The following is a 15088-nucleotide window of genomic DNA, read 5'->3' as shown; positions in this document are numbered from 1 at the left end:
TCTCTCTAATCTATTGTGGGAGTTTCCTCTGTCTGTCTTCTGTTACTACGTCACCCACAGAAAAGCCCCCTCTTTTGCCCATGCCTAGGCTTGTTGTGGAACCGACTTGAATGAAACAGAAAAAAAGGGGGAATGTTCAGCCTTCTTCTCTCTTTAATCTCCATCTGTGGAACAAATGAGCCAAATTACTAACAGCTTTCCTTTGCTCTCTTAAGTAAACCAGCTCTCTTATTTCCCCCCCTTTTCATTCCCCCCCCCCCCCCCCCCCCCCTCATTGGTACGAGGTGGTTTCCAAAACTCTTGCTGCTTTTCTGTGTTTCCTGTGATCCATTGAAGTTCTTACATGCTTAGAACTCTCACTGCTGCTTTGCCATCACAACAGAGATGAAATGGATCCTTCACAGTCGGCTCTCACTTTCGGCCACGCAGTTTTACCAGCCTCCGACTAAGAGCGGCCCTTGTTATCTGTAGATCGCTGTAATGAAACAGGCCACATGCATACCTTCTGGGGAGCCCTGCCAGCCAAAAAGCATCAGCAACTCAGCCTCTACGCTTGTAGATAGAAAACTCTGTGTGATTAATGAAGCCTCTGCCATTTCTAATCTTTCTTTTTTTTGGTTTGAGATTTAATCACAAATCTGATAATAACACAGCAGCAAAATAAAAAAAAATGAAATGAGTTTTCCCTCTCATCAGGCATCTTGTCCTTGAGGAACACATGACGTCTCCAATTATGCAAAGCAAAGCAATATGCAGTCCTCTTCATAGCCGTTAAAAAAAGAGAACGACATTGGATGCAGACGGACATCTGCACCCCTTTGTGAATCCATCAACTATCATGTCGTGCATGAAAAAAATGAATACATTGCTATTGAAGCACAAGAGCAAAATGGGCAATGCTAAAAAGACAATATTTCTTTCTTCTTATGGAAACAAACCCTGGTTTGCTTTATGTTATACCTGAAAAACTTAATATCTGGTATTTTTTTCCCTTTTTCTTTCTTCTCTTTAGTGACATTCCAGAGAGTTGATGGGGGGCTGATGAGCAATGGAAGGTGAGTATCGCATGAAAGTGAATCTCACACCCATTCTACACATTTGTGCACAGTCTCATCTAAAACGAGTAAAAAAAAATCCTTTACTTTATAATTATTTACTTCCCTATGTCATTGGCTTTACTCAGCCTTTCCTCCATAGTTATGCATGAAGTCCTCAGCAAGCTGCTTTTGATCCCAGCACTTCTAAATGTCTAATAGATTGATTGATAACCGATACCTGTTGTGTGCCTACCATGCAAACACGCATAGAAATATACATTTCAACCACATCTCCATTCATGCATCGGTAGATGAACTCATAAATCTCCTCAGCGGAATTAACAGAAACAATTTAAGCATAGAGTGCTTTTATTTTGTCATTTATCTTCCGCTGCTGGCTGTAGGCAACCCCGAAGCCCTCTGGAGTGATAAATTTGCCTGTCACCTTGCGTGGGCGGCTGGGATCTGAGCACATGTAATAATGTAAAAATAATTACCCAGGGGAGAGGTGTGTGGAGGTACCCCTTATGCACCCCCATACAGCCTGCTCCATTTCACTCTGTGTTAGAGGGGCTATGGTGACTAGGGCACATCTCAATGACACCAGTTACAGAGCCTTTGTAGGTATTCAAGAGACTCCCTGGAGAATCCCAGGCTTCTGTCTATCTACTGCTTATCACACCTGACTAGGTAGAATCTCCAGATCTCAAACACTCAGTGAGAGTCTGCAACTAAATTTGACCCTGAGTGTATCTGGGCGTTTGGGAACGTGTCTGCTCTGCAGTCTATTTGCAACAATTTGTTTTTTAATATTTATGCTCTTTTTTTTCTCCAAATTTTCCCATTTTCTGTGCATACAACTGGATGCTACTGTGGACAATTTTGTTTGTATTGTTCTGTCAGCTGCCAGCAATCTCTTAATGAATTAGCCACGCCACTTGCCATGCCGTTTCTCATCTACTTTCTGCTGAAGTGTTTTTCCTTCAATTTTCCACATAAGTGGTTCTGATTCTCACTCCAGCGAATGGGATTTGAAATGTCTGTATTTTTGCTGCTTTATATTTGTCATATTTTTAGTCAGAAGCAGTGACTTCCATAATTTTCACAACACTGGGATGCAATCTGGAGCCCTAGCACAAGCCTCTGATCCATTAGTCACTCTATTGTCATCAAATCCCAGATGTTGCTACTTCCCCATCTGCCCTGAGAGTGAAAATGTGGAACAGAATATCTTGGGGAAAAAGTGTTCATGTGTTGCCTGAGATGTTTATTGCATTAATTAGACAATAGCAAATTAAACCACGTCTGTTTCTAGTTTCTCATTGGCTCCTGCCAAATTGCTCTGACTGAACAATTACACTTAATCGATCACAAAATAAATGATTCATGGAAGATGAATAGGCTGCAGATTGGTAGACCTGGACCATTTGACTTTGGCTGCTCAGCTGAAATTGATAAAAGCTGATAAGGGTTCATTTCTTATCCCCCTGCCAATAAGGAGATGGTAATTAGAAGGTAGTAATAACTTCCTATCTCGGCGCTGATCAATATTTTAGCACAGCAGATTTACTCCGATCGGCAGGGAGCATGGGATGAGCACCGCAGTGAACAGGTTTCACTGACACTGTTGCTATGGAGATTCCTTTACATCCCAGAATACTAAATGACAACATGTTCTCTCAGAGTTAATCTAGAAAGTAATCTGTGTTTCCCCTTGTGCTAAGTGTTAGCTAATGTCTAGACTTTTAATCCAAGTTCTATTCACTTGTCTGTGGGACCATAAACGCTTGATTTATGAAGTTGCTTTGGAATTAATCTCTCTCACTTGGCTTATTTATGGGAAGCTCCGTGTCAGGCATCTTAGGCAGTATTTATGGTTTCCTTCCTCCTCATCACAAGTAACTGAAATATCTAACAAGAAGAAGAAATGCTCCAAATCAAATTTCTTCTGCCAAGGTTGCTATCCATTCTAGGATAGGCATGGATTAAGAGTTAGGTGTCAACTTTTCATTAAACGTATGACCCTGTGTCTGTCCTCCAGCCCTTCTCCATTACCCCACCATTGGAATACACACATGCACACACAAACACATATAGCGAGTCTGTGGCAGAAATCAGTCTTATTCTAATTATCCTTAGAAGAAATGCTGCTTTGTGATGAATACAAGGACGATGCAGCCATTTCCTCTGTCAGCTCCTTGTCTTTCAAATGGTCTTCCTCAAGTGGGCTGGGGGAGGACATGCTGGAGCACAAGCCTATAGCTGCATGCATTTCTGTGCTATTGCTGGAGTCAACAAAATGAACAATGTCTCTTCTTTTTCAGCTGTTTGTAGTTTTGCCCCAAAACAGGTGAAAAATAAGGTTAGAGAAAGAGAGTGTGGCGAGAGAAAATAATGGCAATGGAGTAACAAGACAGCCAGAAACAGAGGTAGAAGGACGAGATGGCTTGGAAGATGTATTACCCTATAAAAGTGCATGTGTCTGATGCACAGCCATCAATTTGAATGACTTGTCTCCCCCGAGGGCCTGTTTTGGCATTCAGGAACCACAACGAGGGCTCTTAGCTTGCCAGGGCTGCAGTTCATTTGGACTCCCCCCACTGTGGAATCGGTGTCTCCTCATTAGAACTTGTGGCTTAGGAGAGAGTGACTGCAGCAATGCCATTACCTGCCCTTGTCCTCAGGGCCTGACTCCCTGAGAGCCAACACATCACCCCTCTGGAGCTAAGGCAAAAAAAATCCCATCAGGCAGCTTGACTGGTAACTACTGTGTTACACAGCTTCTCAGAGTGCACACATATCTGCAGTCTGCTGCTAACTGAGGGGTCTGCAGTATACGCTAAATATACCGGCTGAGGATCATTTGTCTAACGAGGTACACTAGTGATTACGCAGTTAGAAATTTTGTTTTGCATTTTAATCAGCTTCACAAGTGGCAAGTGGTGTGGCAGTGAATTGAAAACAAAGGCATTTAACGGCATCTTTCATTCTCATTTTACTCCATCTGTGTTCCTCATGGTAACGAGCCTTAGACGTGATTGTACAGTAAAGTGGCCCTAATGGCCTCCCAGCAGTCACCCATGACAGGTTAAAGTCGTGATGACTGCTTTTATAGCTCTTACACCTCAAGAGGGACACAACACCTGTTAAATGGACCTGCCCTCTCCCTTAGACAGACATCCCACAAGCCGGTTCCAGGACCGAGGTCTCACTCCCTATCAAATAAGATTTAGACTGTCTGGACGTCACCACAAGGGGTTGATGGGAAAACACAGCAGAAGGGGCAAGATATTAATGAATTAGGAAATATATACATGTGGGTGTCAGCATGTACTGCTGCACTTTTATGCAAAGCGCAAATGCATGCATTAGTCTGCCCACGGTGTGCTTTTGCATTAATAACTCAGAAAATGTGACAAAGGCTCAGCAGGAACAGAAATTAAAGGGCCTGGAGGAATTCCAACTTTGCGGGAGAAGAAATGTATCTATATAGCGTTTCCCCCCCATACTGAAGACTTGTTTCATCAGCTTCAGAGGTTTATGGAAAACTTATCTCCCACAAACACACATGCGTGTGGACAGTAACATTTGTTTTAATTTTTTTGATGTCTTCACAACTTCTTGCTGTTGATTGCTGTCATATTTTCTGTATGTGTGTGTTCCAGTAACATAATAAAGAATTAAACAGGGTATAATGTGTAATTGGGGATAATCTTGTATGAAAAAAAAACAAAACAAAACAAACCTTTTGTAGTAATATAGTTTTATGGCCTGTATCTAATCTGTTGTTTGATCCTTTGTTTCCGCTTAGCCGCCCAGGCTTGCTAAATGCCAGTGATCCAGGCTACCCCTGGTTAGCAGACTCTTGGCCAGCAACCAGCCTGCCTGTCAACAGCAGCTCCGGGGGACCAAATGACCTGAGTAACTTTGGTCGAGGAGGTGAGCGCCCCGGTGCTTTCCCACTTGCTTTGAGAAAAAAGACCATGAGAGATGAAAGATGACTGCTCTGCCTTCCTCGCTGTGACGCACATATATGCATTCAGGATGTATACATGCATGTACATTACATTTGTGTCTGGATATATATTTATCACACCAGAGGACAGCTACAGCATTAACAGCAGGGGCTTCACTGTCACCACGCTGAGTGATGGCATATAGTCCAGCCTGGTGTCAAAGCCCATACCTCAGAGCAAGCGAATGAGAGAGGAGAGACGGGCAGAGGAGCAGGGGGTGGATGGCTGTTTGAAAGGATGGTGTTGAGCAGCCAGTCGTGAAGGACAGGCACAGCTTGACTGGCGCAGATGCGGACACTTCCGCCATGGCTTTACATCATCTCCCCTTCACTGGGCATGCAAACCATGCACTACGGAGAGAGAAGCTGCCTGCTCTCCTCCTAGCTCTCCCTCTTTGACTCTGTTAGTACACACACATGCAGAGCAGCAACATTATGCCTAATGTGTAGGAACACATAGGGAACCTAGTGAGATATCCAGAAGATATGTGGAAGGAGAACAGGAATGTCATAATGCTACAGTAGAATTTATTTTCAACAAATATATTTGTTAAAATGTGCAACTGATGGCAAGATATACCATAGATATTGCAACATTTTCGCTTTTTTTCCATTTTCTTTTGTCAGTAATGCAGAGCTACAGGTGAGGTGGGCATTTTTTAAAAGGAAGCCTTTCATGTAATCTCTCCATACTCTTACCCAGATCTCCCCACTGGACAAGGGGATAAGACGGGCACCATGCTCTCGGACGGAGCCATCTACAGCAGTATAGACTTTACCACAAAAACCAACTACAACAGCCCTGGCCAAACATCCCAGGCCACTCCCTATGCTACCACTCAGATTCTCCACTCCAGCAGCATCCATGAGCTGGCTGTGGACCTGCCTGAGGCCCAGTGGAAGGCCTCGTTGCAGGCCAAGCAGGAGATGGCCAACCTGGGCTACTCCCTGCCCGACAAAAACTCCTGCAACAACAGTAAGTTGCAAAAGTAAATGCAGTCTGTAGGGATTTGTGTGTATGTGGGAGGCTCACCAAGGTTTTTTTTGTTTGTTTGTTTGTGTTGGGTTTTTTTTTATAGAGTATGATAATATGTCAGCCAGAGCTATTGTTCCAGTGACATTAAACTGAAAGCCAGATTACAAGCCACAGGTTTACAGTTGTAACAAGACAGCCTGTTGGTATTGAAACTTTTCCCTCAAAAGTCGTGGAGGTCTTTGTTGCGCCACTGTGGTGGGAAGAGGTTGTCTTAAAAAGAGCGGTTTCTACCTCAGCAGACATCATCTTGGTTTTTCTCCAAGGCTGAATAAACATCTCACAAAGGAATACTGCACTTAAGCGATCCATCTATTTACCCGCTGAGTTTTCTTGACGGTACCGCAGCTCCTTCAGTTTCAAAGTAATTGGCAATCCATTTTAGCTTGACTAATATTTAAGAAAATAATCCAAATTAATTGGATTTGATGCAGGATTTTTCAAGGCCGAATGGAGTTTGATAGTTTAAACGTAATGAGAGTTCTTTGGCCTTATTCTAATACGTATTTATGATCTGGTGATTTTCCAACAGTCTAAAATAGATTAATTATAGTTTTTACACATTGCAGTGACTCTTTCAAAATGTTTTGTAATTCTCCCTGAAATTATTTCAAGAAGTATGCTCAAACATGATTATGTGTGATTATACCTCTCTGAAGCAGGACAAATAGTGAAAAAAAATCTCTACCACTGAGTCATTCATCAGTATTGTGAAAGCTTAGCTTGGTGTTTATCAAATCAACAACAAATCAGATTGGTCTGTTGCATACGAATCAAATAGTGTTAAATAATTCAGCTTTTTGAACATATGAGTCCTGATTTTATCCTGCTTGCTTGATGCTCTAACTGCATGTTTGCATGTGCTTGTGCTAACTGCCAATCACCTGATGCCACTGTGATTTTTGCCCTTTAACCCCCACTGTAGCCCTCCTATTCATTCCTGACTACCGATTGGCCGAAGGATTGTCTAATAGAATACCACACAACCAATCACAAGATTTCAGCACCACCAGCTCTCACAACAGCTCAGAGCGAAGCGGCAGTCTCTCAGGTTGGTTTACGCAGCAGAGAATTAAGCAGACTGGGACATGCTGCTCCCCAGCCAACTTTATGATCGACTGATGTCTTAATTGCTTTATTTATTTGTTATTTGCATGTACAAACTTTATATCCAAAACATTCTTAATAACACAATTCCCTCACCATCACCAGTGATACTTGGCTCACACAGCTCTCCCTGCTTCTAATTGATCACATATGAATGGTATGGTGTTATTTTTGTTATGTGGGGTTCTGAGCGCAACTACTGCTGAATGTAAAGATGGATGTGAGTTGAAAAGTCTTTCAAAGCATAATGAAATAGGAAACTTAAGTCAAAAGAAAGAACAGCAATATAATCAACTGACAAATTATGGCTGCAATTGCTAAGGCTGGGTTCATGCCATTACTGCTGGTCTTTGGGAAGGCTTTGTCTCTCACTGTGTGAGTGAGCAGACGGGAGTAGGGGCAGAGGGAGTCTTTCAGACAGAGTGGACTATATACACACACAGACACCATTAGAGATGCTTGGCTGGGTAAAGTGGCAAAAATACCTCCCTTTTTCCCTCTTCCTCTAATGGTGGCCAACTACACTAAAACCCATGTTCAGAGAATTACAATGTCATTTATAGGACACCAGGGCATCCCTCTGACTGTCTCCCTTCCACTCTCCTCTTTTATCTAGTTTCAAGCCACTGCTTTAACTGGTCTCTAATTCAATGCTGAGGCACACTGTGGGTTGAAGAGAAGGATGTGAAATGGTCATGCCTTACAGGCAAATTCCTCCTATAGAACCACAGGTGACTTATGTCCCTGTTTGGGCTTGCCACATAGTAGTATAATTTAATAAGATGAAAAGAAGTAATTAAACGCATAAATTTCTGCTTACACTAAACAAACAGATTGTGCAAATATGCTTTAAAGCAACATTTTGCAATCATTTCGGGAAATATATCTAGACATAGATGAGAAGATTGATGCAAAGTAATAAAATCCACACAGCAATTAGTCACTCATTAAACCACAACCTGTTGTTCTTTTTCAGTTTTTCAACCTATTAAAGAAATGGAAAATATTGTGTCAAATAATTAACTTTCCATATGCTAATAGACAGATTTTCTCATATATTCAGAGCTTTCTTTACTCTAGGCAAGCTATTGTCTCCTGGCATATGTTTACAGTTACGGTAGACAGATTTAGATAATCTGTTTACCTAATCTCAGCAAATATTTGCATATTAATGCGCAGAGTCTGTGGGCAAGGGGCAAGAAGCTTTCTGGTTTCCACTTGAAGTCTGTTTGTATTCTGTGACCAATATGTCCTCATTTGAGAAGGAAGTACAAAAAAGAAAAAGAGTGCATTCCCCAAAACATAATTTTAAACCATCAGCTCCTATGTAAACCGTGTTTTTTCTTTATCAGCTTTTTAATGGTATCTAAATTAGTAAACGATGGCCAGCAGTTTGAACAGGAAGACTTGGCTAAGATATCCACTGGCTAGACCAGAAGTCCTGAAAGAGCAGAGGTTAAGTCTGAAGACAATAGCAGACAGATATCCAAATCATTTCTACTTCTATCCGATGACTTGAAAGTAAATACAAATAATTAAATCATTAAGAATTAAGTCAAAAAGACGGCAGAGGTGTAACTATATGTGGATTATTTAAAACAAAAATGTTTTAAGAATTCTCCTCATTAAGAATCTTTCAGTTATTTTTAAATAGATGTCTCTTTTTTAATATTGTCTAGTATATACCCAATATAATGTGCAGTGAAATAATCATGCTTACTGATATTAATGATGCTTTAAAAGTGAATTGATCAATAACAGATATTCTGTGAGGTGAAACTTAATGATATTTTGAACCAGCACATGCTAAGCTTTGATTCAGACTTCAACCAAAGTAAACTCAACATATGAGGGGAGGGGGGCTGCTGGAGTTTCTGTGCTTTGCTCTCTCTCTAAGGACATGGAAGGAATAATGAATGTCAGGTCTGAAGGAGGAGAGAGCGGGATAAAAAGAAACCGAAATAGAGCAGCTTTCATGACAGCATGGATCTCCACTGGGACATGAAGCTGCTCATTAAAACCTTTCTTAGTGTAGGGGAGAGGAGGTAACTGGTGTTTTCTGTAGTAGTTAGAGACCCCAAAGACACCTTGTTCTCTTCCTACACTCTCACCCATCCTGTGAAGCTGCAAAGTCTGTGATTATGTGAAGTTCATGGTTGTGCGTTACCTGTTGTGCTCCTGAACTCTCTGTTGTTGCATCTCCATTCATTATGTAACATGTTGCCTTATTTCTTTTTAACCTAAACTAAATATGATGATACAAGACTTTCAGTTATATATTTTCCCCACTCATGAGTTGTATTTGGCTGTATAGTCTTTCTCAAGTCTCTCTGTGGCTTTTCCTCTCAGCACTAAGGCACCCAATGAAAACAAAGCAAGCTCAAGGCTATGCAGCCCTACAGTTATAGAATGGGAGTGCCCAAACCCTGGGTATAAATACCCAAAGCTCCATCTATATTTAGTATCACTTCCCCTTTGAAGAGAGGCCCAGTTTTGTCAGAGGAGATGAGTGCGCTGTGTAATTCTTGTATAGCTCCTAGCCACAGCTTCTCTCTATATTTTTCATATTTGGGTTGAGCTGTTGCAATTCCAGCGCCAGACCATCCTTCCCTGGAAGAGGCTCATTTACAATATTGATGGCTGGTCTTGTGTAGAGGGACTAAGGATGACTGAACAATCACGTCAGCTCACCATTTATTGGTAAAAGTCAAGCGTTGCCCAGAGGTACGATTAGGAAACCCAATTACTTTCAGACTATACTTACACTGTGCTGCCACCTGCCTTGGGCTTACAGTTGTTTCTTTTATTACTTCCATTCTTTATTAATCTTATTCTGACACTTCTTCCATATGCTCATTTTTAATTTGTTCTCTCTAGTGCCAGTATTATTACTTGTTTTGGGTTTGTTTGTTTTTAACCATGCTCACCTTTCATTAAAGTGTTTTTGTCATTCTTGCAGGTAAGTCTTAATAGCAGAAAAATCTATACTTTTTGGATTAAAAACAAACTGCCCACTGTTTCTGATTTTCATGCTGTCTGGTATTCATAAAAAGAGATGGTCAAGATGTACTCTATTGCTTCTGTAAATGTCTTTTGATGACAGATATTTTTTTACCATGTCTGAGCCAAGTTACTTCATTACATTACGTTAGCGTGCGTGATGTTACATTGCATAAAATGCCATACTGGCAGCTTTTTGGGCCAGTGGAAAAAGTGATTACAGGCCTTTGGCAGCAAAGGCTAACCAACAGATGACAAAAACAAATGCGTTTAGCAGAGATTCCCAAAAATAGCTTTCAGTATTGGTGGTGATGTCAGGCTGAGGTTATTTTATGGATTGCAAGGTGTTTACTTGTAGGAAGAGCCTGACATAATCCACAGAAGATTCCAGTCCCCTCGCCCATGCACAATCTGACATTCAAATACTAATATTAATTCCCACATATTGGTTGTGTGCTACAGGGTTGTAAAACTCAGACATATGCATGGTGAACCTTCAGATGAAAAGACATTAAAATGTTCTTTTCTCAGAATAATACAAAGTAATACTAACCACCAATAATGTTATAAAAAACATATTTACTGTGACTATTAAGTATATTTTTATTTTCATTTATTTAAAAACAGTGTCCACTTTTACAGTAGCACTGAAAGTCAAAATACAGTACAGAACATCATGAAGCATAATTTCATTTCATGGATCTTAAGATGTTTTGGCCATGAAGCAAATTTAATATGCATGATGGGGTAAATGTGCAGAAGACCTTTAACCACAGTATAATGCAGTTTAGTATCTGCTATAATCTCAATATCATACACGTGGAATTATCATGTTTCTTAAAAGGTGTCTGCAAAACCTGAAAAAGTAGGATTCATGGCAGAGCTGTTGAATTGCCCCTAATGAAGTGGTAGATATAAGATACATTACATATAAATAAAAAATTATTATAGAAACTAGATTAAAAAAAATATTCAAATAGCCATAAAAAAAACAGGAAATCTTTTTCCAGGATATATTTTTGGTGGTTTTGTTTTTAAGATTTGAAGTCAAATATCTTTTAAAGAAAAAAAAAATAAACAAATAAAGGTTTCTTCCAAAGTGACCAAATCATATAAAACTTGGTATTGAACTGGCTGGCAGATTTATAAAGATGGATGGGACCAGGTAGAATCTGGTGTTGGAGGGATATGAGTGGAAATAGATGGGGTTAGCGGCTCTCCGGTGTAATAAAAGAAATGAAAGTAGTAATAGACTCTCAGTGAATTCCATTAGGGACACATCGACACTACACAAGCCATTCATTATGATGATGCTGTGAAGTGAGATATTTCATTGTGGAACCCAATGCCCGGTGTGAAAGGGGACGCTGAGGGATGGGTGGAGCACAAAGGTCTGCCTCAGCCTCGTTTACTGCAGTTCTCTTCTGTTTCTATGGAGATTTGAGGCTTTTCAGCCAATCAATCAATGAAAGCATGCTTTTCATCAGGCAACCTTGAGGTTTTCTATGGAAGCGCTGATAGGCAGGAGCGCATTGAAATCTTGTGTTTGAAAATGTGTACGACTTTGCAAGGCTGTGTTGAAACAGTCCAAATGGATTTGTAAACCAAGTAGTGTGTTTAGAATAATTTGAGTTTATTTATAATAGACATTTGTCAGATGGCAAATGCTCTCCCAGTTGTTTATTCGTTTTTAATTGGTTATTGTATACAGTGTCGTTTTCATACAGTTTCATACTGTGTCTCATCTTTTCTAGGTGGAAAGGGAGGAAAGAAGAAGAAAACAAAGGCTGGCTCTAAACCTACTAAAGCCAATGGGTCCAATTGGGCCAACGTTCCCCTGCCCCCTCCTCCTGTTCACCCTCTCCCTGGTACTGAGATGGACCATTATCCCAATGATCACCACGACGGGGGAGGGTATGTCTGCTAATATAAAAAAATACACAAAAATTATTCCATCTTGAATGGATAATGAAAAACCATTTAAATGCATAGAAACAACATACACACTTTACAGCTCAGTTTTCAGTAGAAAATGAAGCGCGACACAAGTTTTATTTTAACCAAACGATCAGATACAAAATCTTTCAAACTGCTCTCCTTTTTTGTATTTGTCATTATTTTTCATTAACTTTTACAGCCCATTTGACCCAATTATGTTGTTTTCTGGATCACCTCCCATTTCACACTGGGCCTCCTGTTTTTTGGAGCAACCAAATGTAATACGTCATTCTATTTTAGTCTACTAATCCTGTCTATACCCAGACAATTAAGACATTACAACGTTTAAATTATTTTTTGAAAGTCAGCTCAAATACAAGTCATGCTGTCAAGAATTTGTTTAAAAATATTGTGTCCACTGTCATTGAAAATCTGTTGTAGCCAAGTTAAGGCTTTTAGGAAAAATTTAGGAGGCTAAGAAGCCATACACAGAAGCTTTGTAACTGGCAATTCTGATATTGAAGAGAAGAAGCATGAGCTCATGTGGAAGCGCAAGAGGGAGAAAAATAAACCTGTTCCAAGTAATATTTTGTGTGTTTTGTGGGCAGCTAGCTACACACAAAATAAAAATGGCAGTACAAAAGAAATGATCACAGAAAGCAAAACGATATAGATGATGTCCAACAACTTCTTGTATAAGCAACACACTAAATCTGGTTGCATTCTGCATTAATGTCATCTGACTATACCTCACTGAGTTTATTGACTTAGTACTGCAAATCTGACGAGAAGCAAAGAATCAATGCGTGTATAGTCTCTACAGGCAGCACACGTGCTCTTTTGCACAGGGCTCTTACACAAAAACCCACATACAGATGGGTGCCAATCAAACTATCTGCTGACCCGTTTTTCTATCTATAAAATAAATGAAAATAAAACATGTCTGTCTTTGTGAGTTTGTAGACATACGGGTAGCTTTGGCTTAATCTCGCTGATGAATTCCATAGTGGGGAAAAAACCCCTCCTAATAGTCCTGTTTTATAAAGATATATTTATGTTATCCACACACACTGAGGCTGAAGTTGATATAAAAAGCTGGATTCTTATAAATGATTAATGCCGTACCAGACATCTGATATTTTTTGTTTAATTTTCATTTAATGTAATGGTGCAGTTGTTTGCACTGTTGCCTCACAGCCTTTCTTTGTAGAGGTTGCCTGTTGCCTTGTTTTTGCGTTAGTTTCCTCTTGAATCAAGCTTCCAGCCACGGTCCAAAGAGATAGTTGTTAGGTTAATTGGGGATTCTACATTAGCTGTGGGGGTGAATGTGATAGTTTACCTGGTAAACATGGATGGAAATGGATTTTGTGTGGTAAATGCAGTAAATCAACACTGTACTTTAAGTGTGAACTAACAGTAACTTGTGTAAGTGATTGTGAGAGTGTCTCTCTTTGGTCCAGTTGGCACCATGTCCTCTTACTCCCATTTCCAATCTGGGAGAGTCATCTGCTTTAATAGGCTATCTGGCAAATGAAGAGTCTCATGCACTGTAAATCTGAGGCTGCTCTTAATGGCAGCAGATTAAAACAGTTATGTCCTATGGAGTGTGCCCTGACAAATTTCTATAATGAACACCTTCTTTATGGCTAGTATTATTTCAGCATGTATAAGCACAGCTATGAGGAATTGAAGCTTGACACCAACTGTAATTCTAATCAGGACTGTTGTATAACAAATTGCTGTCCAATGAAAGTTGGAGAAGGTCACAAAACTGTGTTAGCACATATCAGTTTCTTTTGACATATATTTTTTTATGCTATCTACTTTTCTCAATCGTCTTTTACTTGCAGACACTGACAATATCACACATCTACAGTAATGCCATTACTATGTCTGTCCATACTTTCCAGTTTGATTTCTATAAAACATGCATAGCTTTAAAATCAGCAAGCTGTGCTAAATTAAATTAGTAGATTATCATTTTCGGTTGTGGTGATTAAACCTCCAAGCTCCTTATTTTTTAAGTCCATCAAATGCTTCTGGTATTTTCAGATAAACTCATTGGTTGATAATTGGGAAAATACTAAATAGTAAAAATAAGTCGATATTAATCAGTAACAAAAATAACAGCTTATAGCTCTTGCTCAGGCTATATGTAACCTTAACTACATTTGTGTGGTAAACATGCATTTTCCCTCAGGTATGAGAGCGATGGTTGGGGACCGCCCATGCCTGTGCAGACATATCTCCACCAGGGCATGGAGGATGAGCTGGAGGAAGAGGAAGAAAGGGTTCCCACCCCGCCTATCCGGGGGGTCGCCTCATCCCCCGCTGCTGTGTCCTTTGGACAGCAGTCCACAGCCACCCTGACCCCCTCTCCCCGAGATGAGATGCAGCCCATGCTCCAGGCCCATTTGGATGAGCTGACCAGAGCGTACCAACTGGACATGGCAAAACAAACATGGTAAACACAGCAGCATTAAAAAGCATTGTAAATATTTAAATTAGATACTGCAGTCCTATCAATCTATTTATCTAGACAGATATACTGTTGTAGTCGTACATGCATTGTTTTTATTTTACAGTGCTTACTGTACATTGTGTTCCTGTTTATTGCTTCCAGGATTTATTCTGTTCCTGCAGTATTCCTCATGTCAACTGTGTGTGCAGCGGAGATAAACCCATTAATCATTCCATTTTAATGGGCCCATGCTACCACTTAGGCGACTACTGTATTTTGCTCACTCTAAGAGACACAATTTCGTACCCATGGTTGTTTACTCCCCCTACACTTGTACGGTGCATTCCATTGTTGTGCTCATGCAAGTCAGATGAAGACCATGCTTCATTCTGTCAGCAACGCGCAGAGAATGAGAGACTGGCATTCATTCATAATAGTGAAGTGGGTGGTAGTGGGAGAGCTGGGAAGCCTTGTCAGGAAGGAGATGTCATGTTACC

At 40.3% G+C, this 15088-nt stretch overlaps 1 protein-coding gene across 3 annotated transcripts in view; it reads left to right on the top strand.

Moving 5' to 3' along the window:
* The window catches only part of robo2 (roundabout, axon guidance receptor, homolog 2 (Drosophila)), a 276321-nt gene that overhangs the window by 253175 nt on the left and 8058 nt on the right, over window positions 1–15088 (top strand). For all 3 annotated transcript variants that reach the window (XM_085370670.1, XM_085370671.1, XM_085370669.1), the window contains 5 exons: window positions 1013–1055; window positions 4849–4976; window positions 5756–6028; window positions 11947–12106; window positions 14331–14594. In XM_085370670.1, the coding sequence (XP_085226796.1) occupies window positions 1013–1055; window positions 4849–4976; window positions 5756–6028; window positions 11947–12106; window positions 14331–14594 (868 nt within the window). The remainder of the gene's footprint in view (window positions 1–1012; window positions 1056–4848; window positions 4977–5755; window positions 6029–11946; window positions 12107–14330; window positions 14595–15088) is intronic.

Source organism: Diplotaxodon limnothrissa, linkage group LG14 (genome assembly GCF_057381915.1).
Source record: "Diplotaxodon limnothrissa isolate DT_005_m linkage group LG14, D_limnothrissa_male_GT1.1, whole genome shotgun sequence".
NCBI lineage: Eukaryota > Metazoa > Chordata > Actinopteri > Cichliformes > Cichlidae > Diplotaxodon > Diplotaxodon limnothrissa.
Note: the sequence above shows the minus strand (reverse complement) of the source record. Positions and strands in the feature narration are given on the sequence as shown.